This window comes from Chiloscyllium plagiosum, unplaced genomic scaffold (assembly GCF_037043375.1).
Source record: "Chiloscyllium plagiosum isolate Xiang-an unplaced genomic scaffold, Cpla_swu_hap1 HiC_scaffold_10, whole genome shotgun sequence".
Classification (NCBI taxonomy): domain Eukaryota; kingdom Metazoa; phylum Chordata; class Chondrichthyes; order Orectolobiformes; family Hemiscylliidae; genus Chiloscyllium; species Chiloscyllium plagiosum.
Window position 1 is genome coordinate 33,027,295 of NW_028270148.1, and position 24,431 is coordinate 33,051,725.

The following is a 24,431-nucleotide window of genomic DNA, read 5'->3' on the forward strand; positions in this document are numbered from 1 at the left end:
GTGGCTGTCATGATAAAGAGACATTGAATTTGTTAGGATCACATTCGCTGGAGTTTGAAAGATTGAGAGGGAATCACAGGACTAAACATGGTGGATGGAGGAACTATATTGCTGATGGCGGGGAGAGTCCTGAACCAGTGATCACAGTCCAAGGATAATGAGTAAACGGCTTATGACTGAGCTGAGATGAAATTTCTTCACCCAGCGAGTGGATAGCCTATGGAATTCACTACTGCAGAAAGCAGTCAAGGCCAAAACATTGTGTGATTTCAGGAAGGAATTGGATATAGGTCTTGGGGAAAACGAATCAAGGAATATGGGGAAAAATCAGGATCAGGCTATTGAGTCAGATGATCAGTCTGGTCATAATGGCAGGGCAGGGCAGGATTAAAGGGCTGAATAGCCTACCCCTGCTCTTATGTTCTATGAAGCCTGAATGTATTTGGATGTTGCTGCACTTAATCACACATTGTATTGGCAGGCCCTAACCCTGACCCTAATCCTAACCCTAACCCATTGCTGCCTTGTAAACAATGATCCAAACAAAGGTCGCCACTTAGTTTTGGGCCACTGAATGTCCTGTAAAGCTTCCAAAGTGATTGCAGTGTTGTCCTTCTGGAGGCTGGCTATGTCTTCACAGCGTTCCACAAAATCATCCCATTGACAGAAACACATTGACATTTTGAAGCACCAATGAAAAAGAAACAGAGAAGGTAATAAACAGCAAACTATTTTTCTCATTTCATTGAACAAATGCTCCTCCTCCCCCAGCTTCCAAGTCACGAGAAACTCAACCACTGAACTGTATTCTGCTAAACATAGACTCCTGTCTAACAGAAGCATTGTTCAATCTTCCTTGCTCAGACAGATTACAAATAGCAATTTAGTGAATGACACCCTTAATTGTACCCACTGCTGCAACTTTAAAACAATTCCATGTTCTGTGGCTTTACAAATGACAGCAACCATTCACTACTATGTGTCACCTGGGGCTTGTAGCAAGTAATGAGGGATGAGTGTTTTGGACAACACTGTTCTGGGTGTATCATTGATATCTTAAAGTCTCAAAAACAGAAAAGTAGCTGCTTAACTGCTACAACAAGTTTTGAAGTATCAATTGTGTTGACTTGAATGCCTGGTGGGATCATGCTGTGCCCTAGATTTAGACAAGCAAAGTGTTCACACATCACCGCTTGGAGAGATTTGAACTCCTGAACCTCCTTTCATTTCCAGGCTCCAAATCTCATCCAACCCTAGCAGAAAATGTTGTCTGGTCAGGAAGTGGGAGGGACAATTCAAGGCAATAGGAGATTATCCTTAGGGAACAGCACCTGATGGTGACTGAGGATTATAATTCATATGTTTGGTATAAAAAGATGTACATTTTCATAATGCCTAAAGACAGAAGACCACCTCAGAGTACCTAACAGAAGGGCACAGACTGAGGTCTGCATCTGCAAACTCACACACAGTTAAGAAGATGGGTTCCTGCAAGGTGTTAGTAGAAGGGGAAAAGATTAAAATATATTTAGGGAGATATTTCCAAAGGGCAGTGGCTGAAAACTCAACAATGGGGGTGTCATAATGCAATGTGGAGGTGGAGTGCAGACTAAGACATTTATGTGCAGATCACCCAGATGAAGCAGCCTAAAAATAGGGAGAGATTTGAAAATAAAGATTATGATCTTGATATTGATTCACTGGTGGACAAGAAAATTAAGATATTTTACGTCAACAAGCGTGTTGGATAGATGGAATAGATTCGAAAATGTGGTGCTGGAAAAATACAGCAGGTCAGGCATCATCCGAGGAGCAGGAGAGTCGATGTTTTGGGCATAAAGCCCTTCATCAGAAAATCCTCCTCCACACGTGCTGCCTGACCTGCTGTGCTTTTCCAGTGCCACACTTTTCGACTCTGATCTCCAGCATCTGCAGTCCTCACTTTCTCCTTGATAGAATAGAAGTGTGCCTAAAGAATTCTTAGTTGAGTGAAATTTATGAAGGATAGGAAGGTGATGACGATTGAGAAGAAGATTAGTAAAACCTGGAATTGATGAGAAGCCAATGGGGAGAGATGCAAATCCAAAATGGCAGATGACCAGATCTAGGGGTCGGAAGGACAGCTGAAGGTTGAGCAGAATGCTGAGGTTTTATACCATCTGGTCATTTTAATGGGTTGCCAGGAAAATTAATGCACTGCATCTACTGCCAGGTTGTTGGAATCAAAACCCATTCAGTTTTTCTGATTCTCAAGACAAATAAAATTGCTGAAATTTCACAGATACTGTTGAGGGGGCAGAGGTGCAGTGGGGAGTGCCATTTTCTGCTGACCTTCTTGTCCTGTCACTGGCCTAATCCCAAATCACATGGATGGAGTTATTTGATATTTGACATAATATATGGTGCTCATATCAGGGACCGAGATGCCCACTGCACCAGGGAGATGGGATTCTGAATTGCATCCTGCACAGCTGAAGAAACTTGAGGAGAATTGGATCACTGTAGCTGACCATTGCCGGTTCCTCACTACCTCATTCCATTTTCAGAATCTTATGTTCGTGGTGATTTGCTTCAGATAATGTGTTTGCTCACATATGTGCAGAAGCACTTTGTAATCAGATACAAATGAAGGCAAGTGCCCTCATGCTGGGTGCTTACTCAGATCCCAGGCAGCACTGAGCAAACCAGACAGTGTCTAGCTATCAAAGATCAGTAAGAGGATGGGCCTGAGCAATAGCGGAGAGGATTTCCAGAGATTAACCAGAAGAGATCCAGTCTTTATCTTGCAATTCCACATACATTTACATAGAAACTAGGAGCAGGAATAGGCCATTCAGCCCTTTGAGCCTGATCTGCCTTCAGTCTGATCATGGCTGATCCTCTATCTCAATGCTATACTCCCATTTTCCCTCCATTTCTCTTGATGTCTTTGACGATTAATTAATTTATTTTTTTAATAAGCTCAGAGACTCGGCAATCGCAGCATTCTGTGGTTGCAAATTCTACAGGTAGACCACTGTCTGAGTGAAGAAATAGTTCCTTATCTCAGTCCTAAATGGCCTAGCCCGCATCATGTGACTGTGACTCCTGATTCTAGACTCTCCAAACAGGAAAAATATCCTCTCTGAATCTACTCTGCCTGGCCCTGTTTGAATTTTACATGCTTTAATCAGATCTCCTCTCCAGTGAACAGCAATGAATACAGGCCAGTCAATCCAATCTTTCCTCACAGGACTGTCCTGTCATTCCTGGCACCAGCCCAGTGAACCTTCAGCTCATTCCCTCTACGTCAACCATATCTTTTAGGTAGGGAGACCATAACAATGCCATGTCTAGTTTTACTGAGGGGATCCTCATAGAATAGTCCATTCACACATGGTGTTCGAGTGTAAACTGGACTTATTTCAACCACTTCATAATGGTGGCTGGAGCTCTCTAAATACAGGACCCTGGAAAATGGGACTACTTCCTGACTCATGGGTTGCCCTGGCCTAGAACATCACTATGATGACAGTAATTGTGGTGATAGGATTGTAGGTCAGTGAGCAGTGCGTCTCATTCTTCTGGGATACAACTGGCAAGAGACTGAAAATTCCAGCCTACAATTTGTGATTGACCATGAGCCATTTTGCCTGATCTCTGGTTTGAAGAGAAAAATCCTGCTCACAGGCTGTGAGATTTGAAAACTATACGTATAAATGTAACTTCAAACTAATTACCTGAACTTTTTTTGGTGTTGATTTTTCATCTAAGTCAAATGGCTCACACCATTGTGCAGCAGTTCCCAAGGTCCCTTTGTTAAAAGCTTAGTATACATTCACTTTACATGTAGCAAACCAAACCTCTGATGCCAGGTTACAATTTCAGACAACCCTATCATAAAAACTTAAGAACGAGGAGCAGGAGTAGGCAATTCAGCTCCTTGAGCCTGCTCAGCCATTCAATGTGATCATGGCTGATCTCATCTCGGCTTCAACACTACTTTCCTGCCTACTCTACATAGCCCGACAACCTGTTGCTAATTAAAAATCTGTCTTTCTCCACCTTAAATTTACTCAATGTCCCAGCATCCCCCACACTCTGGGGTAGTGCATTCCACAGATTCACAACTAAAACTATGACCTCTTGTTCTAGACTGATCCACAAGAGGAAACATCTTCTCTATGTCTACTTTGTCAATCTCCTTTACCATCTTATATACCTCAATTACATCTCCTCTTATTCCTCTAAACTCTACAGTATTAGGATGATCTAAACTGCATCCTGTTGCCTTTCCCTCACTTCCATTGAGCTGTTTGCTCCCAAACAGATAAAGTATGACCCAACCAAATTGCTACAGTTGGTAGTGGCGGCACAGTGGCTCACAGTGCCAGGGAACCAGGTTCAATTCCACCCTTAGGTGATTGTCAGTGTGGGCTTGATTGGCCGAACGGCCTGCTTCCACACTATAGGGATTCTACGTTTCTAGCATTTGCACTGATATATTCCAAAAATGTATGGTTATAACTATGGCAGTTTACCTTGTGACAACTCATTGCTTTTTGCTGTTTACAGGGCTGGTTGCCAGTCTAAGTGCTCTGTGAATGATGGTTTCATCTTTGTGAACTGTAGACCATTAATCCAGTTGTGGATTTCAGATGACATGCATCAAAGAAATGTAATATTTGAGTATTGTCATTTTCTGCTAACTCTGAAATTGGATTGATGCCTTTAGAGTCACACTTTGGGTTCCAGCATTAATTATACCATAGGTACAGCATGTATCTGGATATTTATGAAGACGACTTGAGACTTTTTATTTCATCTCAGCGAGTAGCCTGAACTAAAAACACTCTCAGTGGGTAGCTCACTGATTGAGAAAGTGTGAAATAAGACATTGTGGTTGCTATGATAAAAGGCAGCCTGCAACCCCTTTGAAGAGAGTTACATTGTCAGTGGGAAAAAGCAGGGAATGTGCAACACTGGGCAGACAAAGGGGCAGACCAAGTCCCAACCCTTGGCTCTATAACCCCAATATGAGCAATAACTGAGAAGCTGAATTCACAAACGGGAAAGAGGACACTGAACAGGCAGAATGGCTCATACGTGTAAGAAAACATTAGAAGATAATTTGATGAAGTAGTGCAAAGATAATGAGTAGAAAGTATTGCCAATTTTTAATATATAGTTAATGATGTTTGACTCTATTTAACAGTTGTTATGAACCCAGACCAGACTGCTAACATTAGCTCCTGGATGAGCCCACAGAATTATGTGACGATCTGGTTAGAGACCAATAAACTTTATTTTTAAACTATACAAAAGGTAAGATTCAGGCGATTACTAAGAGAATAAAGCCACAAGTTTCCAAAGTTTGGAACATAATTTATTAGAGCTGAAAATGAGTTGCTGTAAAAGCGCAGCCAGTCAGGCAGCATCCTAAGAACAGGAGAATCGAGGTTTCGGGCATGAGCCCTTCTTCAGGAATCCTGATTCCTGAAGAAGGGCTCGTGCCCGAAACATTGATTCTCCTGCTCCTTGGATGCTGCCTGACCTGCATCTGCAGTCCTCACTTTCTCCTCCAACATAATTTGTTTTACAAGTTAGAAGAGTAATGAAATTTACAATACATGTACAACTTACTTCTAACACCCAGTATGAATGTTGTAAACAAGGTAATGGACTGTGGTTGAATACCCTGCAGTGCATGTTAAATAGAAAATTGAAGATTTTGCAGCACTTCCCTCTAATTAAATCTCATTAAATTTCTCAAGGATTTACAATCTTCTCTTTTATCCATATTCCTTAAAACTCCCTTTCGAGAACTTGCAATTTGGTACTTACTCACTGGCATAACCCTTCGGTAACTGCAGTTTTCACCAACCATTAGATTTAATCTTGCACAATTGTAAGATGCAAAGACTACTTGACCTTTTGATCCTCATTCTTTCTCATTGCACTGAGGTTTAAAGCTCACAGTCTTCTTCCAAGCCTCCTGTAGCTTCCACCAAGATAGAGTCAGTGACCGTGCTACCTTTGCAGCTCTGCAAGACATCTAACTCCTGACTCCAAGGAGCTAGCCAATTGCTCTTGACTTCTTCCCAGCAGGACAGCTAAAAATCAGCTCTCCAAACAGATAGCAGTAGGCACATTTTAAAAGCTGTTCATCTCAAACATCATTTGGAGGTGCCGGTGTTGGACTGGAGTGTACAAAGTTAAAAATCACACAACACCAGGTTATAGTCCAACAGGTTTATTTGGAAGCACTAGCTGTTGGAGCGCTGCCCCTGATGAAGGAGCAGCTGATGAAGCAGTGCGCTCCAAAAGCTAATACTTCCAAATAAACCTGTCGGACTATAACCTAGTATTGTGTGATGTTTAACTTTGTACACTTCAAACATGTTTTCATCTTCTAAGAAACTGGCTAGTGTACGTCGATGAGACAAGTAAATGACTTAGTATATTTTAAAGTCATGTTTCATGATTTAAATCAGTTTTAAAGAAATAGCTCTCAATGTTGGTAAGGCAAGGCATAGACATATATAATATTGTATTCTATGAACAAATCTAGTATCAAAGATAGTTGTCTGGTTCCCTACATTCCTGAAGAAGGGCTTATGCCCGAAACGTCGATTCTCCTGTTCCTTGGATGCTACCTGACCTGCTGCGCTTTTCCAGCAACACATTTTCAGCTCTGATCTCCAGCATCTGCAGTCCTCACTTTCTCCTCCCTACTTCACCAACTGGTTTCCAACTGATTTAACAGTAACCTGACAGAGTTGTATTAGTACATCCATATGTCCTTAACCGTAATAATATCATTTGCATACCGTAAACAGATGCCCATCTGTATAACTCAAATCTTTATGACTTCCAAACAATATTTCAAAACAAGTCACGGGAAAGAGACAAAAAAAGATTTTCCAGATTTTCAATCCCACAATATAATGCCAGCCATTCCTCTTCGAGGACTTTGAATAATCTCATTGTGTGTGCATTCCTTCTTGTAAAGCAATCCGACAGCTGATGACTTAAATGAACCAATTTTAGTTTAGAGGTCACTTTGCTTTCTAGTCCCACAATTATGATAACAAGATCAATCTTGAATCTTCTTTCAGTCACATTTTTGTCATCACTCAAGAAATAATGATGTAAAATCACTTATTGGACAAACTATTTGTAAAATGCCCCCTTGTATAGAATTTTGCCTAAAATATTTGACAAGTAGCACCCCACACCAATTGCTTATAGATGAGCCTATGTTTCTCCAGCTAAAATACTTTGAAGCACCCATTTCATTTTGCAGCTTCCCATGCCAAGGGACTGCCAAGAATATTATACGACTAGCAATGCTTGAATACCCATCCAAAAGGTAGACATGGGTAACATATCTAAAAATGACCATTTTGTGTCCTTTGGGTCTACCAAGTCTGGAAACTTGAGTACACATTTTTCAGTATTCAATATTTTAATTTTTTTTATCACAGTAATTAGTTCCAAAACATCAAAACCAGCATCTGATCTTGTCTAAATCTCCAGCCAATTAACTGACCGATCAAACTTCTGAACCACTCTGCTTCTTTTTCAGATGTGACGTGACATTTCTGCGAGAACCTAATGTGATTGATTGGGATTTGATCTTTCTAGATAAGATCATTGATTCAAGGTTACGACAGATCTATTCTTAAATTTCCCCTTTAATCTTATTTATATCAATTTATCAAATTCCATAAAACCTCCCCTCACACACTATCCATAGAAAACCATTAACATGAATCATAAGTTTCTCTTTATGGTACCAGCAGATCTATGCTGGAAATGCTTTCAGTTGAGAATATCCTATATTCTGTAAGACAGATTCAAACTAATACCATATCCTTAATGTACCATTCAATCCATAAATGAACTGCTTTAATCTCCATGCCTTCCTTTGTGTAAGATTTGCCTCTTTAGGCTGACATAATGTCACCAGGCAAGGATTTCGGAGGGTCAGGCTAAAATACTGGAGACAAGCCTTCACATTCCACCGAGGCAGCCAGTGGGATTTAGTGGGAGGGGTTGGTATTGAGAACCTGGTCGATCAATGAGAGTAGATTGAGAGTCAGGCTTCCTCAAGGGTGGAACAAGATTCGGGTTACTAATGTAAGGAGCAGGTTTGAGAGTCTGACTTGTGCCTTGGGAAAAATAACAATTAGCAGAGTCTTGAGAATTATTAGTTCATCTGCCTTCCCAGCAGTGAGTGACAGGGAGTATTTGGCCAGCCCATATGGGGGAATATTACCTGCAGTAACTGGCTAAGGATATAATTCCTGTTGCCAGAAAGTCAATTGAAATATTCAACAGTTGTTTTTAAGGGTCAATTTTCCAGGGCATCAGCAGATCAACCCTGCACTGGGATTGAGCTGCCTTCCAGGAGCAGCATGCTGAAGAAGTTTTTTTATTTAAGGAGGGAACTGCAGGCAGGGAAAGTAAATCCTTATCTTCAGTAATGACTGGCAGGAGAGAAATAAGGAACTCATAATGATAAGCAATTGTAGCAGCGGCAAAGCCTGTATCAGCTGGCTGAAGGAATGAGTGGCTGGCTTAATGAGTGAGTGGCTGGGTTAATGAGTCAGTGACTGATTGGGTGAGTAAATGGGTTAGTGAGTGAGTGAGTGAGTGAGTCAGTCAGTGATTGGGTGAGCAAGTGAGTGAGCGATTGGGTGAGTAGCTGAGTGAGTGAGTGACTGACTGACTGATTGAGTGAATAGCTGGGTGAGCGAGTGAGAGAGTGAGTCAGTGAGTGAGTGAGTGAGTGAATAGCTGACTGGCTGAGAGAATGATCCTGAGCAAGACATACAGCCAGCCTTCTCGTCCTGCTCTCCATCCTCAAAAACCCAAACAGGTTGGGAGATGAGAAACTTGCAGGCTGAAAGGCAATCCACTTCTAACCCCCACTTCCATGTGACTTCCCCAAAGACCAGCTCATAATGTGCCTGACCAGACATGAACTGAGGTTGTGGTTAATTAAACCCAAATACTTTGCTTGTCTGATCCTAGCCCCTTCCCTTTTGATCAGACCTTGGGGCCTGATCTTTTTAACTCACTTCTCCTTAACCAAAAAGACAAAATTAAAATATTTTATTAGCTAGTCATTAAACTAAATTCTTTAAAACTTCCAAGTCAATGAAACTCAAATGTCACTATCTGCTCTGGTGGGTTTTGAACCCATGTTCCCAGAGCATTAGCTGGGGTCTCTGGCTTACAAGTCCAGTGACAATATGACAGTACATTCACTTCCCCTCTGTCCTGCTACTTCACACTTCTTAATCATAATTTTTATAAATTATTTATTTAAGTTGCCACCCAGGCTTATAGGGTCGTTAAGAAGGCATATGGTGTATTAGCTTTTATTGGAGTCATGTTGCAGCTGCACAGAACTCTGGTGTGGCTTGGAGTTTTGCATACAGGTCTGGGCACCACATTATAGGAAGGATGTGGAAGCATTGGAAAAGGGTGCAGAGGAGATTTACAGAGATCTTAGAGGAGCAGCTAAATTAACAGGATTCTGGGCAATCCAAGATGGATGATGGGAAAAATTGTGGCTGTAAGAGCTGCTCCTTTTTTCAGGTATTTTAGGTGTTGGAGGTGATTTCCTCGAATTCCAGGAGGAGCAATTACTGTTTTATATGCTGTTGTATTGTTTTGGAGTTACAATCTCCCTAAATAAGGTGATTTTGGCAGTATTCAGGTCCTCAGTGAGAAACAAACTACACAGTATTAAAACTACACTTAAGTCATTCTTTCTCAACACAATTGTCTCAAATCACAGCTGCAGGCTAAGGTGGCAGAGATGTAAACTTGTCTGAAACTGATGTCAGGAAGTAACTTTACATTATGAGTGAATAATATCTGCTATGACGATGTTGGGAGGTAGATAGAAATAAAAGAGATATTTAAGTCTATAAGAAACTAAAATGTAGGACCTCGTGTGGGCCATTCAGCTTCGCCATTCAATGAGATCATGGCTGATCTGATGGTCCTCAACTCCACTTTCCTGCCTTTTCCCAATAGCCCTTCCTTCCCTTACTGATTAAAAATCTGTCTATAACAGCCATGAATACAGTAAATGACCCAGCCCCAACAACCTCTTTAGTAAAGAATTTCACAGATTCACCATGGACTGAGAGAAAAACATCCTCTTCATTTCTGTCTTAAATTGGTGGCCACTTACTCTGATATTGTGCCCGCTGGTCTTAGACTCTCCCACAAGGGGCAATAATTTCCATACTTACCTTGTCAAGCCCTCAAAGAATCTTGCGTATTTCAATAAAGTTGTCTCTCATTCTTCAAAACTTCAATAAGTACAGGCCCAATCTGCTCAATCTCTTCTGACAAGTAAATCTGGAATGTCTGGAATCAGCCCAGTGAACCTCCTTGGGAATGCCTCCAATGCCAGTGCATTTTTTCTTAGATAAAGGGACCAAAATTGTTCACAGTATTCTAGATAGAGTTTAACTAATGCCTTGTATAGTTTAGCTAGACTTCATTATGTTTATATTCCATTCCATTTTAAATTAATGCCAATATTCCATTTGCCTTCCTATAACCTGCTGATCTTAGAACATAGAACATAGACCATTACAGGGCAGTACAGGCCCTTTAGCCCTCAATGTTGCGCCGACCTTGAAGCTAATCTGAAGTCTATCTAACCTATTCCATTTTCATCCATATGGTTATCCAATGACCACTTAAATGCCTTTAAAGTTGGCGAGTTTACGTCTGTTGCAAGCAGGGCGTTCCAAGCTCTTATTACTCTCTGAGTAAAGAAACTACCTCTGACATCTGTCCTATTTCTATCACCCCTCAATTCAAAGCTATATCCCCTCATGCTAGCTATCACCATCCAAGGAAAAAGACTCTGACTCTCCACCCTATCTAATGTTCTAACCATCTTGTATGTCTCTTTTAAATCACTTCTTAATCTTCTTCTCTCTAACGAAAACAGCCTTAAGTCTCTCAGCCTTTTCTCATAAGACCTTCCCTCCATACCAGGCAACATTTTGGTAAATCTCCTCTGCACCCTTTCCAATGCTTCCACATCCTTCTTATAATGTGGTGACCAGACCTGTACGCAATACTCCAAGCCGCACCAGAGTTTTGTGCAGCTGCAACATGACCTCATGGCTCCGAAATTCAATCCCTCTACCAATAAAAGCTAATACATCATACGCCTTCTTAATGACCCTATCAGTCTGGGTGGCAAATTTCAGGAATCAATGCACTCAGACACCAAAATCTCTCTGCTCATCCACACTACCAAGAATCTTACCATTAGCCCAGTACTCTGTATTCCTGTTACTCCTTCCAAAGTGAATCACGTCACATTTCTCCACATTAAATTCCATTTGCCACCTCTCAGCCCAGCTCTGCAGCTTATCTAAATCTAGCTGTAACCTATGATATTCTTCTGCACTGTTCACAACTCCACCCACTTTAGTGCCATCTGCAAACTTACTAATCCATCCTTCTGTGCCCTCATCCAGGTCATTTATAAAAATGACAAACAACAAATGCCCCAAAACAGATTCTTGCAGTACACCACTCGTAACTGAACTCCAGGATGAATATTTCCCTTCAACCACCACCCTCTGTCTGTTAAAGCGAGCCAATTTCTGATCCAAACGGTTAAATCACCCTCAATCCCATGCTTCCTTATTTTTTGCACTTGCCTAGCATGGGGAACTTTATCAACGCCTTACTGAAATCCATATACACCACATCAACCACTTAACCCTCATTCACCTATTTGGCCACCTTCTCAAAGAACTCAATAAGGTTTGTGAGGCACAACCTACCCTTCACAAAACCCTATTGACTATCCCTAATCAAGTTATTCCTTTCTGGGTGACTTTAAATCCTATCTCTTGAAATCATTTCCAAGACATCACCCACATCCGAAGTGAGGCTCACTGATCTATAATTATCAAGGTTGTCTCTACTCCTCTTCTTGAACAAGGGGACAACACTTGCTATTCCCCAGTCTTCTGGCACTAATCCTGTAGACAATGACGGCATACAGATCAAAGCCAAAGACTCTGCAATCTCCTCCCTAGCTTAACAGAGAATCCTTGGATAAATCCTACCCGGCCCAGGAGACTTATCTATTTTCACACTTTTCAGAATTGCTGATACTTCCTCCTTATGAAACTCAATCCCATCTAAAAGCCGGTATCTCAGTATTCTCCTTGACTACATTGTCTTTTCACTATGTGAATACTGATGAAAAGTATTCATTTAGCGCATTCCCTATCTCCTCGGACTCCACGCACAACTTCCCACAACTGTCCTTTACTGGCCCTAATGTTATTCTAGTTATTTTTTTATTCCTGACATACCTGCACAAAGCTTTCGGGTTTTCCTTGATCCTACCTGCCAACGACTTCTCATGTCCCCTCCTGGCTCTTCTCAGCTCTCTCTTTAGGTCCTTCCTGGCTAACTTGTAACTCTCAAGCACCCTAACTGAGCCTTCACATCTCATCTTTACATAAGCCTCCTTCTTCCTCTTGAGAAGAGATTCAACTTCTTTAGTAAACCACAGTTCCCTTGCTCGACCACTTCCTCCCTGCCTGACAGGTACATACTTATCAAGGACCTCCAGTAGCTGAACCTTGAATTGTGCCCAGTCCTTGCAGTTTCCTTCCACATCCTATGCATCCTAAACCTTGCCTAATTGCATCGTAATTGCCTTTCCCCCAACTATAACTCTTACCCATGTACATACCTATCGCTTTCAATCCCTAAAGTAAACATAACTGAATTGTGGTCACTATCACCAAAGTGCTCACCTACCTCCAAATCTAACACTTGGCCTGGTTCATTACCCAGTACCAAATCCAATGTGGCCTCACCTCTTGTTGACCTAACTACATATTGTGTCAGGAAACCCTCCTGTGCACATTGGACAAAAACTGACCAATCTAAAGTAATCAAAATATAGCGTTTCCAGTCAATACTTGGAAAGTTAAAGTCCCCCATAACAACTACCCTGTTACTTTCACTCTGATCCAGAATCATCTTTGCAATCTTTTCCTCTATGTGTATGGAACTTTTGGAGGCCTATAGAAAACTCCCAACAGGATAACCTCTCCTTTCCTGTTTCTAACCTCAGCCTATATTATCTCAGTAGATGAGTCCTCATCAAATGGCATTTCTGCCACCATAATACTGTACTTGACAAACAATGTCACACCTCCCCCTCTTTTACCACCTTTCCTGATCTTACTGAAATATCTAACTCCCATAAAGTGCAATAACCATTCCTGTCCCTGCTCTATCCATGTCTCAGAAATAGTCACAACATCAAAGTCCCAGGTACCAACCCATGCTGCAAGTTCACCCACCTTTTTCCAGATGCTCCTGATGTTGAAGTAAACACACTTCAAACCACCTTCCTGTCTGCCAGTACATTCCTGTGACATTGAAACCTTATTTCTGATCTCACTACTCTCAACTTCCTGCACACTGGAGCTACAATTCAGGTTCCCATCCTCCTGCTGAATTAGTTTAAATCCTCCCGAAGAGCATTAGCAATACTCCCCCTCTAGGATATTGGTACCCCTCTGGTTCAGGTGTAAACCATCATGTTTGTAGAGGTCCCACCTACCCCAGAATGAGCCCCAATTATCCAGGTATCTGAAACCCTCCCTCCTGCACCATCCCTGTAGCCACGTGTTCAATTCTTCTCTCTCCCTATTCCTCACCTTGCTAGCACGTGGCACGGATAACAAACCAGTGTTCTAGATCTAAGCTTCCACCGAGTTCCTTGAATTTCTGCCTTAAATCCCCATCCCTTTTCCTACCTATGTCATTGGCGCCTATGTGGACTATGACTTGGGGCTGGTTCCCCCTCCCCAACCCCCCCCCCCCCCCCCCCCCCCACCTTAAGGATTCTGAAAACGTGGTTGGAGACATCACAGACCCTGGCACCTAGGAGGCAACACACCAACCGCAACTCTCTCTCATTCCCACAGAATCTCCTATCTGTCCCCCTAACTATGGAGTCCCCAATCTCTAATGCTCTGTTCCTCTTCCCCCTTCCCTTCTGAGCAACAGGGACAGATTCTGTGCCAGAGACCTGAAGCCCATGGCTTACTCCTGGTAAATATCCCCCCCCAACAGTATCCAAATCAGTACACTTGTTATTGAGGGGAATGGCCACAGGGGTTCCATGCACTGCTTGCCCATTCCCTTTCCATCGCCTAACTGTAACTCATCTACCTTTTTCCTGTACCTGAGGTGTGACTTCCTCCCTGTAACTCCTCTCAATTAACCCCTCAGCCTCACGAATGATCCAAAGTTCTTCCAGCTCCAGCTCCAGTTCCCTAACTTTGTTTCCAAGGAGCTGGAGTTGGGTGCACTTCCTGCTGATGAAGTTAGTGGGGATACTAGTGGTGACCCTTACCTCCCACATTCTATAGGAGGAGCGTTCAACTGCCCTAACATCCATTCCCACTGTTATGAATTCCAAAGAGACTATTGAAAAAAATTAGGAACTTTACTAATCAGGCACACAGAACTTTTTCTTTGGTTAGAGGAGGACCTAGGCGATACTACCCAAGTAGTGTTTCAAGTAAAGCAACCGCCCAAAATAATGCCTCACTTAGTCAGTGAGTCCTGTGTCTGCTCCTCCTATTCATGAGGTAAGTTTTTAAAGACAGAATTTACCTTCCTAGCAGCCCCCTGGTCCTCGCTCTCGTTCCTCCCGCTGGTGCTGAAAATGGAGGTTGCTAAGTCTTAAGGTAAGTCTTTTTAGAGGGACATTTAGCTTCTCAGCAGTCCCATGGTCCTCAAATTCACCACTCCTACTCTTGCTGAAAACGGAGGATAATTTTTTTGTGATTAATACCTGAGGTTCCCAGATTACCCTGTACAGCAGTTTTCTGCAGGTTTTCTGCACTTAAATAATATTCACCTTCTCTACTCTTCACACCAACTCGCATAGCCTCATATTGTCCCATAATATTCTTTATATTTAGAATCCCTACAGTGTGGAAACAGGCCCTTCAACCCAACAAGTCCACACCAAACCTTCGAGGAGTATCCCACCTCCCCTTCCAGAGGAAACCAGAACCCCCAGAGCAGACATGGGGAGAATGCACAAACTCCACACAGACAGTCACAAGGCTGGAATCAAAACTGGGCCCCTGGCGCTGTGAGCGAGCAGTGCTAGCCGCTGAGCCACTGTGCCCCCCCCCCCCCCCCCCCCGCTGTTATTATGTTCCTTCTGCCAAGATTTGACCCCCCTCAGTTAACCTTTATATCCCTCTGCAGATGCTTTGAGTCATCCTCACCACTTAGTTTCCCACCTATTTTTGTGCCATCTGCAAATTTGGAGACAACATCTTTACTTCCATTATCCAAATCATTAGTATATATTGTACATAATTGAGGCCCCAGTACTATTCCCTGTGGCATTCTATTCGGTTCATGTTACAATCCTGAAAATGCCCTTTATTCCAACTCTTGGTCTTCTATAAGTTAGCTAATCCATTATCCCCAACACTGTGGGTTGTTATCTATTAAAGTAGACTTACGTGCAGTATCTAATGGAAAGCCATTTGGAAATGCAAAGCTATCCTGCTTGTACCTCGTCAGAGAATTCTAATAAATTTATCAGACATGATTTCCCCCTTATGAAGCCAAGCTAACTCTGTTTAATATGTTATGCATTTTCAATTACTCTGATAGTACATGCTAACATTTTCCCAATTACAAATACTAGCCAGCTTACCTGATTTTTGTCTCCCTTTTTGATATTTGGAAGTGTTACATTATATTTCTGTAATATTAGAATTTAACTTTAAAAATCAATCATATAAATTTAATATTAAACAAAGGTTAAATGTAAACAGATGAAGTGAAGAATTTAGAAAGATTTTTTTACATGGAGAGTAGTGAAAACATGGAATGATCAAAGTATTGATACCTTCGGGGTGAGGCATTCATAGATAAAGAGAAAGGATGAGAAAGCCAAGACAGCGTGGGTGTGTGTGTGTGGGTGATAATTAGCGTTGAGAGGATTTGTGTGGAATAAAAACAGACTAGTTCATATCATACATGCTTTAGTTTCAATATAATCTTTATGGAAAATTAAGCATTTATGTTGAAGATTCAATTCATATTGGTCTTTGTTCTGTCAAAGCACAAAAATAAATTAAAGACAGCCACTCACAGAACTCAGAATCTAGTTCAATTCAAGACATGGCTGGCACAGTTAGTCTGTTGATGGGCTGCTTGATTTATGTAGGAGGTGAGTTATTCAATTGAAATATTATCACACAGTGTTATTTATTCAAATATGTGTCTGGTCTTCAGCTTTTTGGAATTTAATAAATAGTTATTTAGCTTCCATATGTCTCTAGTTACTGTTTTTAAAGGGATAAATCTGTCTGATTTTTTTCTAATTAATGTCTCCAAGATGCCTTCAAAAAGGCAAAGGGTGACTGTAATAAAAAAAACCAAGCAACTACTTTTGAAATTCTGGTCAACACTCCTATTCTCCTTTGAAATTGTGCCTAGGGATTTTTAAAATGTTCACCTAAAAGGGAAAGGGCATCACCACAGTTTAATATTTCATCAAAAAAATGGTACCTCCAGCTGTGCATCACTACACTGGAGTGTCAGTCTTGAATTTTGACCTGAACTCAAAAAGTGGGACTTGAAAGCATTACCGTCTGGCTCAGTCATGTATACTAAGATATATACCATAAGTTAATACAGATCTTCAAAGTAAATCCATGAGAAATTTCCAAAGAATTCTAAAGAAGAAATTATCTCTGACATATTTAGCATAGTTCTTTGAACAACTAACAAGTAGGGTAGATAAAGGGGAACCGGCAGATGTGATTTATGCGGATTTCAAAAAGGCATTAGATAAGGCACCATTCATTAGGCTGCAAAATAATATAAAATCCCTTGGTGTTGGAGGTAGTATTTAGCATTGATAGAGGATTGGCTAATTAATAGAGGACATAGAGAGGGATAAGGGGGTATTTTAAGGATGACAATTTATGACTAATAGAGTACCACAGAGTTCCGTACTGGGGTCAATTATTTAAAATATATTAATGACTTGGGTGATGGAAGTAAATATATTTGTTGCTAAGTTTGCAGATGATACAAAAATAGGTAGGAAGGCAAGTAGTGAGCATGATACAAGGGGTCTACAGAGGGATTCAAACTAGTTAAATGAGTGAGCAAAGTATTGGTAGATGGAATATATTGTGGGAAGATATAAGGTTATGCACTTTGACAGAAAGAATGTATGAACAGATATTTAAATGGTGAAAGATTAGCATCTAGTGAGTGATAGGAAAGATAAATTGAATTTTGGTCTTTATTTCAAAAGGAATTAAGTACAAAATTAGAGTAGTTTTGCTAAAACTGTATGAGGAGAAAGTGAGGACTGCAGATCACAGTCAAGAGTGTGATGCTGGTAAAGCACAACAGGTCAGGCAGTATCCAAGGAGCAGAACCCTTCCTGATGAAGGGCTAATGCCCAAAACGTTGATTCGCCTGCTCCTTGGATGCTGCCTGACCGGCTGTGCTTCTCCAGCAACACACTCTTGACATTAAAACTATAATATGAGGCACAAGTTGGAGCCCAGGTGGAATCAATGAATAGCTTTGGTCCCCTCATCTAAGGAAAGATATACTGGCATTGGAGGCAGTTCAGACAAGATGCACCTTGGTATGGAGGGATTTTTTTAATGAGGAGAGATTGAGCAGTTTGAGCCTGTACTCATTGGGCTTTAAAAAACATGGGAGGCAACCTTACTGAAACATACATGATTCTTAGAGGCTTGGCAAGGATTGAGGATGGAGAGGTTGTTTTCCCTAATGGCAGAGTCTAGGACCAGAGGCTATAATCTCAGAGCAAATTGTGACCAATTTAAAACAGATGAGGGAGAATTTGTTTCTCTCATGTGGTGGTGAATCTGTGGAATTCTTCACCACAGAGGGCTGTGATTGAGTCCAGTGAAGGCTGAGATAGCCAGATTCCTAATCATTAAGAGCAGAAAGTGTTATGGGTAAAAATCAGGAAAGTGGAGTTGAGGGTAATCAGATCAATCATGAGCTCCTCAGGTGGTAGAGCAAGCTGGAGTTGTCAAATAGTCTACTTTGCTCCTGTGTCTTTATGACCGTTAGATAGCCAGAAACTGCTGCAGTTCATGACAAGATAAAGAGAACAGCAAGGCATAAAATTTAATTCAAAGTTAGCTTAGCACAAAATGTGCAAGTCACTAATTAATTTCTTCAATGAAAAACCAAATGAGTTTAACTATTTCTGCGAAAAATATACGTGATTCGGTACTATATATACCTCTTTAGTGTTTAATAAACCTGTTGGCAGCGAAACTGAAAATAATGTTTAATGGAATACAATTTGTTCTCCCTTTGGGAAACAACCCTATTTGCATAAATTAATAATTTATAGAACTGGAAGTATAATAATTTGGGTTGAACTGTTCTAAGTTATGTTAATGCCACATTGAAGCTGTTCGCTAATTAATCATACAGGACATTCTGGACAGTTTATATGATTGGGAAATGGGGAACTTGGTAATTGATTGCTCCTCACTACACTCTTAAACAATTATAAAGTGTGACAAAATCATAAAACCTGTTCTTTTTCTTGGTTTCGCTTTAGGTTTTGGCATGACGACTCCAGCAACCATGGCAGGAAAAGTGTTTCTGATATTTTACGGCCTTCTTGGATGTGCAGGAACCATTTTGTTTTTTAACCTCTTCCTGGAGCGGACCATTACCCTGCTTGCTTTCATCATGAAGGCGTGCTACCAGAGGCAGCTGAGGAGTAAAGACCTGCTCCCTCCCATGATTCGCCGGCAATCAGCCGTAACAGACATGGCTAGCTTGACCGGATGGAAGCCATCCGTGTACTACATTATGCTGATCCTTGGCATCGCAGCCATTATAATCTCCTGCTGTGCATCGGCAATGTACACACCAGTGGAAGGATGGAATTATGCTGACTCTTTGTACTTCTGCTTTGTCACCTTCAGTACTATTGGCTTTGGGGATCTGGTCAGCAGTCAGAACGCAGCCTATACAAATCAGGGATTGTACAGATTTGGTAATTTTGTATTCATACTCTTGGGGGTGTGCTGCATCTATTCACTCTTCAATGTCATCTCCATTGTGATCAAACAGTTCCTCAACTGGTTACTGAAGAAACTGGAGTGTAGATGCTGCCCGAGGTGTCGGAGAGGAAAGATACGGACTGGACGGCGGAATGCCATCACCCCAGGGCAATCTCGTATCCGTAGAAACCAGGTCTTTGCAGATGCCGAGGGGCCATGTGACAGTGACGGGGAGGGACGGAGGCTCTCTGGAGAAATGATCTCCATGAGGGACCTCACTGCCTCCAACAAGGTGTCACTTGCCATCCTGCAGAAGCAGCTGTCAGAAACTGCCAATGGTCACCCTCGGACAGTGTGTGTCAACACAAGGCAGAACGGCTTCTCAGGTGGGGTGGGTGCTTTAGCCATTATGAATAACAGGTTAGCAGAAACCAGTGAAAGTAGGTAATAAATAAACAATAGCTTTAGCACAATCAGGACAGTCAGATTTTTATTCTGAAGTTCCAAGGCATCCTAGTGTTTTATACAACCAATCTCCATTATACCCAGTCTGAACCATTATCTCTCAGTCTATATAAGGTCTACAGAACATCCACTTAAAATGAATAAATATCTGAGGAAACATCTGGATTATTAATGGAGATTTTTAGAGAGTGCTTTCCTCTTCCCATCTGCTTTTCTTTGGCTTGCCATAAGTTTATGTGATTCTTTCCAACAATGGGGCATTTAGAGGAAGATCTAAATGATCTCAGAAATGAATGGCAGCCTTGCTAGGGCTGGATTAGACACAAAAGCACCAATTTGGAACTGCTGCTCACTCCCTTCTCATGAGAATATAGCAGGAGGGAAAGAAGCTGAGACCTTCTCGGAGGCTCTAAGCTTTCGTTGAAGCAATTTTCACCCATTATTGTGAATGAGTACATATCCCCTTGTTTTGGATAAGAGCTATTTTTAAATGTGCAAGTTAGGGTTCCACACAATTCTCTAGAAGGGCTTGTGCCTGTGAATACCCTGCACATTTCTACCAGGAGGAGTTTAAAGTAGCCTGTCCACATAAAAACCTCAATCCCTTTTGGCACCAAGAAGACAGATTCTGGTTCCACAGAAATGCTAGGCCAGTTTTTACTCACCCTGACAGGCCCAGCCTCCACCCCAACTCCACATCCAACCTGACTGCCTGTTAACAATCCCTCCCACTGAGAAACCGAGCTAACCTTTCAACTCTGCAACCCTTCATCAGAACAGTTCTGACGAAAGGTCACAGGCCTGAAACATTAACTCTGTCGCTCTCTCCACAGATGCTGCCAGACCAGCTGAGTTTCTCCAACATTTACTGTTTTTATTTCAGATTTCCAATGACTGCAGTATTTTGCTTTTACTGTATTTCACATCACATTGTGACTAAGCATTGTTACATATGGATATTTGGTAGGTAAACAGGGACACCAAAGTGCTGAACAAGCAAAACATTAAATTTAGAAAGTAATTACTATTCATGAATCAGCCACTTTCTGAATTCCTAAGAAATTTCCAATAATGCATTTGAAAAACACATCCAAAGGGAATTAGCAGTTTTGGAGTTAAAAAGGTCCTGCCAAATTTCAGAGTTTGAACTGAGTTGAGAATTAAATAGATGAATGTAAAAATAATTCCTATCAGTTCATGGAACATGGTAGCTGTTGAGAAGATGATAAAAAAAAAGTTAACTAGTTAGAAACAGAGTGGAAAACCTGAGGCTAAAATGAATATCGTGTGGTTTTTCTCAATTTGTGTTCATGTGGTTTGGATTCAGAACAAATCTTTGCCCCTCAATGTGTCTGAGCCTCACCTCGACTTCATTAGTGGTATTTCCATTATATCCTTACCATCTGATCAACAGCCTCTAAAACTGAGGGTGTTGATCAGATTTTATGCCAATTTGTGCTGAATTTGAGGCAGTTGGCCATTTTGGTTTTGCTTAATATTTCCATTTTATCTAAATGCAACTGAGAGGGACCAACATGACTAAACTAAACCATGGACACAGACTGTGTCCTTGTTAAAGACAGTAAGTATTTGATTGATCAAGCTGTGACATGCACAGAACCCAATAAAATAGAAATTGACAGCTTGGACTTGGACATTGAGATTCCAGTAGATAGTTTTCTGAAGATAAAGTGCTAAATGTTTTAGTCCAAGCCTGAAGGTCCCAGTGGTGAGAGAGACATCTAGAAGATTATACTGGATCTGAAAAGCATACCAGAATTTGGGTGATGCGATACATATTTTAACATATCTTAATCTGTATTGAAGGACACATGCTAAGAATTCTCTTTAGTATATTTTGTTAAAAATAATATTTAATACATGTTAACAGCCAACTGATGAATATAATGCCATAAACCACATGAACTGTAATGTGGAGTTCAAGATTTTACGTTTTGGTATCAAACTCAGTGAAGGACATGCAGTTTTCACACCAGTAAAACCATGAATGCAGTGCAATTGTTAATGTATGTTCTTCTTATGATTGAAGGTCACTTTGTTCAAAATACTAGGGCAATGTATGAAGCAGGACTGACTGGAAGAAACCTCAATCAAAACATGACTAACATGTAGTGAGTTTGTGGGAATGGGAACTCTTGGAGGGATGGTATGTACTATCCTCTTTATTTATTTCAGCCCTCGTTATATATTTCGGTTCTTCATAGTTCAATGAATGAAAATACAGTTTCCAAATGGAGAAATGTACGCAAAAACTAATAATGTCCCATCTGCTGTCTTCTTTAGACAACATATTGGCCAACAGTTTTCAATGAAAATGAAGCAAAATCACTGCACTTGCTTCAGATATGTTACAGCTATTGCGTGTCAATGAGGATAAGGCATTATAGGAATCTTCCATACATCATGGACATTCCATATTCTACCTTCAGTCAGTTATGTGTCTCCAGTAGCATAGAAAAGCAAAGGAAGATTCTACTGACAGGAGTAGTGATGTCTCTGGCCTATCACATTGTCCGATGCAATTACCGACAGGCACTGCTTAAGAAAGTCTTGCCCTCTGTCTCAGCAACTGGACCACAAAACACATGATATCATTGCACACAGTTCAGTGTGGTGATCTCAGATGCTTCTGAACCACAGCCAATTTGTCAGTGATTCAGAAGCCACACATTGTTTCTTCACCTGTGTGGGAGTGGCCGCAGGGGTGTGCATTTAGGGATGGAACAAAAGCAACATGTAGAAGGAACGAACCACAAGAGGTAATTTCAGACACCTCAGGAAAGTCTCTTGGGTCTATATATGCCATGCCCTCAACAGCCACATTCCTGCAACAACAACCGGGTCCCATGACACTCAAACACCATCCCCATTCAATGAATTATAACATTTCCCTAGGTGAATATATCCTGCATATAATTTGTTAGTTGTGCCAAAAAGAAAATGGGAGATGATTTTGACTTTGGACGACAGAGTCAAATTAGTCATAATGATGTGACTACCATTTTATATCTCTCTCCAGTTGCTATTTTCTTTGAGTTCAATCAAAATAAAATTTGGAAGAGATGTAAAAATGAGTATTGAGTCATTAACGTCAACTTTACACTAACACACCAAGCTCAAAACATCCGCAAAGCTTTTAAGTAAAATAGAGCAGAACAAACAACATGGCCAACATTAAAGCAGAAGCCAGAGATTTTGAGTACAAATATATCCAGTAGAAAGTTAACACTCAGTGAATAGAACTAGTATTATCATACTTGAATCTTTAAAAAAATGCTGCTACTTCTTCATTAAAATCAAATGAAATTTAATGAAAATATCTTTGCATGTCAAATGGCTTTATTTTTATACAAGACGTTTTTACTTCCACACAGTCACTGTATTTTTATATCAATTATAGAATATATTCAATCTCCCCCTTGTTTTAATTCTTTTTTTGTGCGTGTTCATGTAGTGGTATTATATATATTTAGATTATTTTTAGACAAAAATTTAGACTAGATTGATGTTTGAAATCTCCCATGGATTCGATTATAACTCACTCAAAAGAAACTTAATTATTTCACTTGGCTTCTAAAGTTGGCCATTCATGAAGGCCTTAGAAGTCTGTAACAAGTGTTATCTTACCCACAAAGTTCCTGCACTTGATTTATTTCCAGAATCTTGTGCTGTCGATATGATTTCTTGTCCTAATGTAAAAATAAATACAAAGTATTAATGTGACCAGTCTTTCAATTCCTTATTTCCATTCTCATTTTACCTGCATCAGTCATTAACAGGCCCTCATTTCCTTTTACCATTCTATTTTTCTAAATATATTAATAAGAAAACATGAAGTTAGCGGTGAAATCTCTCGCAAGCATTCTTATATTCCTTTTTTCACTGCTTCATATACTGTATGAAACCTTTTTTTCACATTATTTGGGTAAACATGTTATCTTAGCATGAGCCTTGTGTCTCTTAATTAATTTGTTCACCATGGTTCCTGAATTACAGAGGGTGGCATGGTGGCTCAGTGGTTAGTACTGCTGCCTCATAGCACCAGGGACCCTCGTGATGTCCTGTGCAGAATTTGCACATCCGCTGATGTCTGCATGAGTTTCCTCCTATAGAAATGTAAAGGGTAGAGGAATGGGTCTGGGGTTGGGGGCTACTTTTTGGAGAATTGGTGTGGACTTGTTGGACCAAATGGCCTGTTTCCACACTGCAGGGTCTCTTCTTCTATGAAGAGGTACTGAACTGCCATTGCAGTTGCTCAAAGAAGGAAGGTGAGAACCATATTGATGAGGTGGTGCCCAGTGCACATCAGGGGCAGTGACAAGATGTCACCCCCTGTTTTTCTCTCCTCCCTAATTGGCCTTTAAACCCATCATCACCTTCTTGTCTTGCTCCTCCATTGACACCCTCCTACCTAAATCACCACCCAGAAGTTCAAGGCCGAATACACCTCAGTCACTATCACTCCTCTTCATGGAAATGTTTGAGGTCCTGGCGGCTCCTGCTGCTGAGTTAATCACACTGCCAGGACTACTGGACGCCAGCAGCTCTTGAGGATGACTTATTGTCAGATATTTTACACCTTCATTGGGCTACTGCTCCTGAAATATATGACCCTGAACAGGTCACGTATACTATTGAAAAGATTGTTGGCATCCCAATCAGAAAAATAGAGATTGGAACTATTGGTTGAACATTTTGCTTTCTTTACAGCAGAGGTTATGCAAGACCAGACATCAGTCAATCAGTTAACAGTTTGACAAGTTTACATTGTGCATCAATGTAAAAAATGGTAAAGTTCTGTGGAGCGTGAATGAACAAAGAATC

At 40.9% G+C, this 24,431-nt stretch overlaps 1 protein-coding gene across 1 annotated transcript in view; it reads left to right on the forward strand.

Annotated features, from left to right (window-relative positions):
- Positions 1-23,672, forward strand: part of LOC122553214 (potassium channel subfamily K member 12-like) — an 89,984-nt gene extending 66,312 nt beyond the window's left edge. The window contains exon 2 of the mRNA XM_043696807.2: positions 18,671-23,672. Coding sequence (XP_043552742.2) covers positions 18,671-19,569 — 899 coding nt within the window. The 3' untranslated portion in view covers positions 19,570-23,672. The remainder of the gene's footprint in view (positions 1-18,670) is intronic.
- The last annotated feature ends 759 nt before the right edge of the window (positions 23,673-24,431 follow it).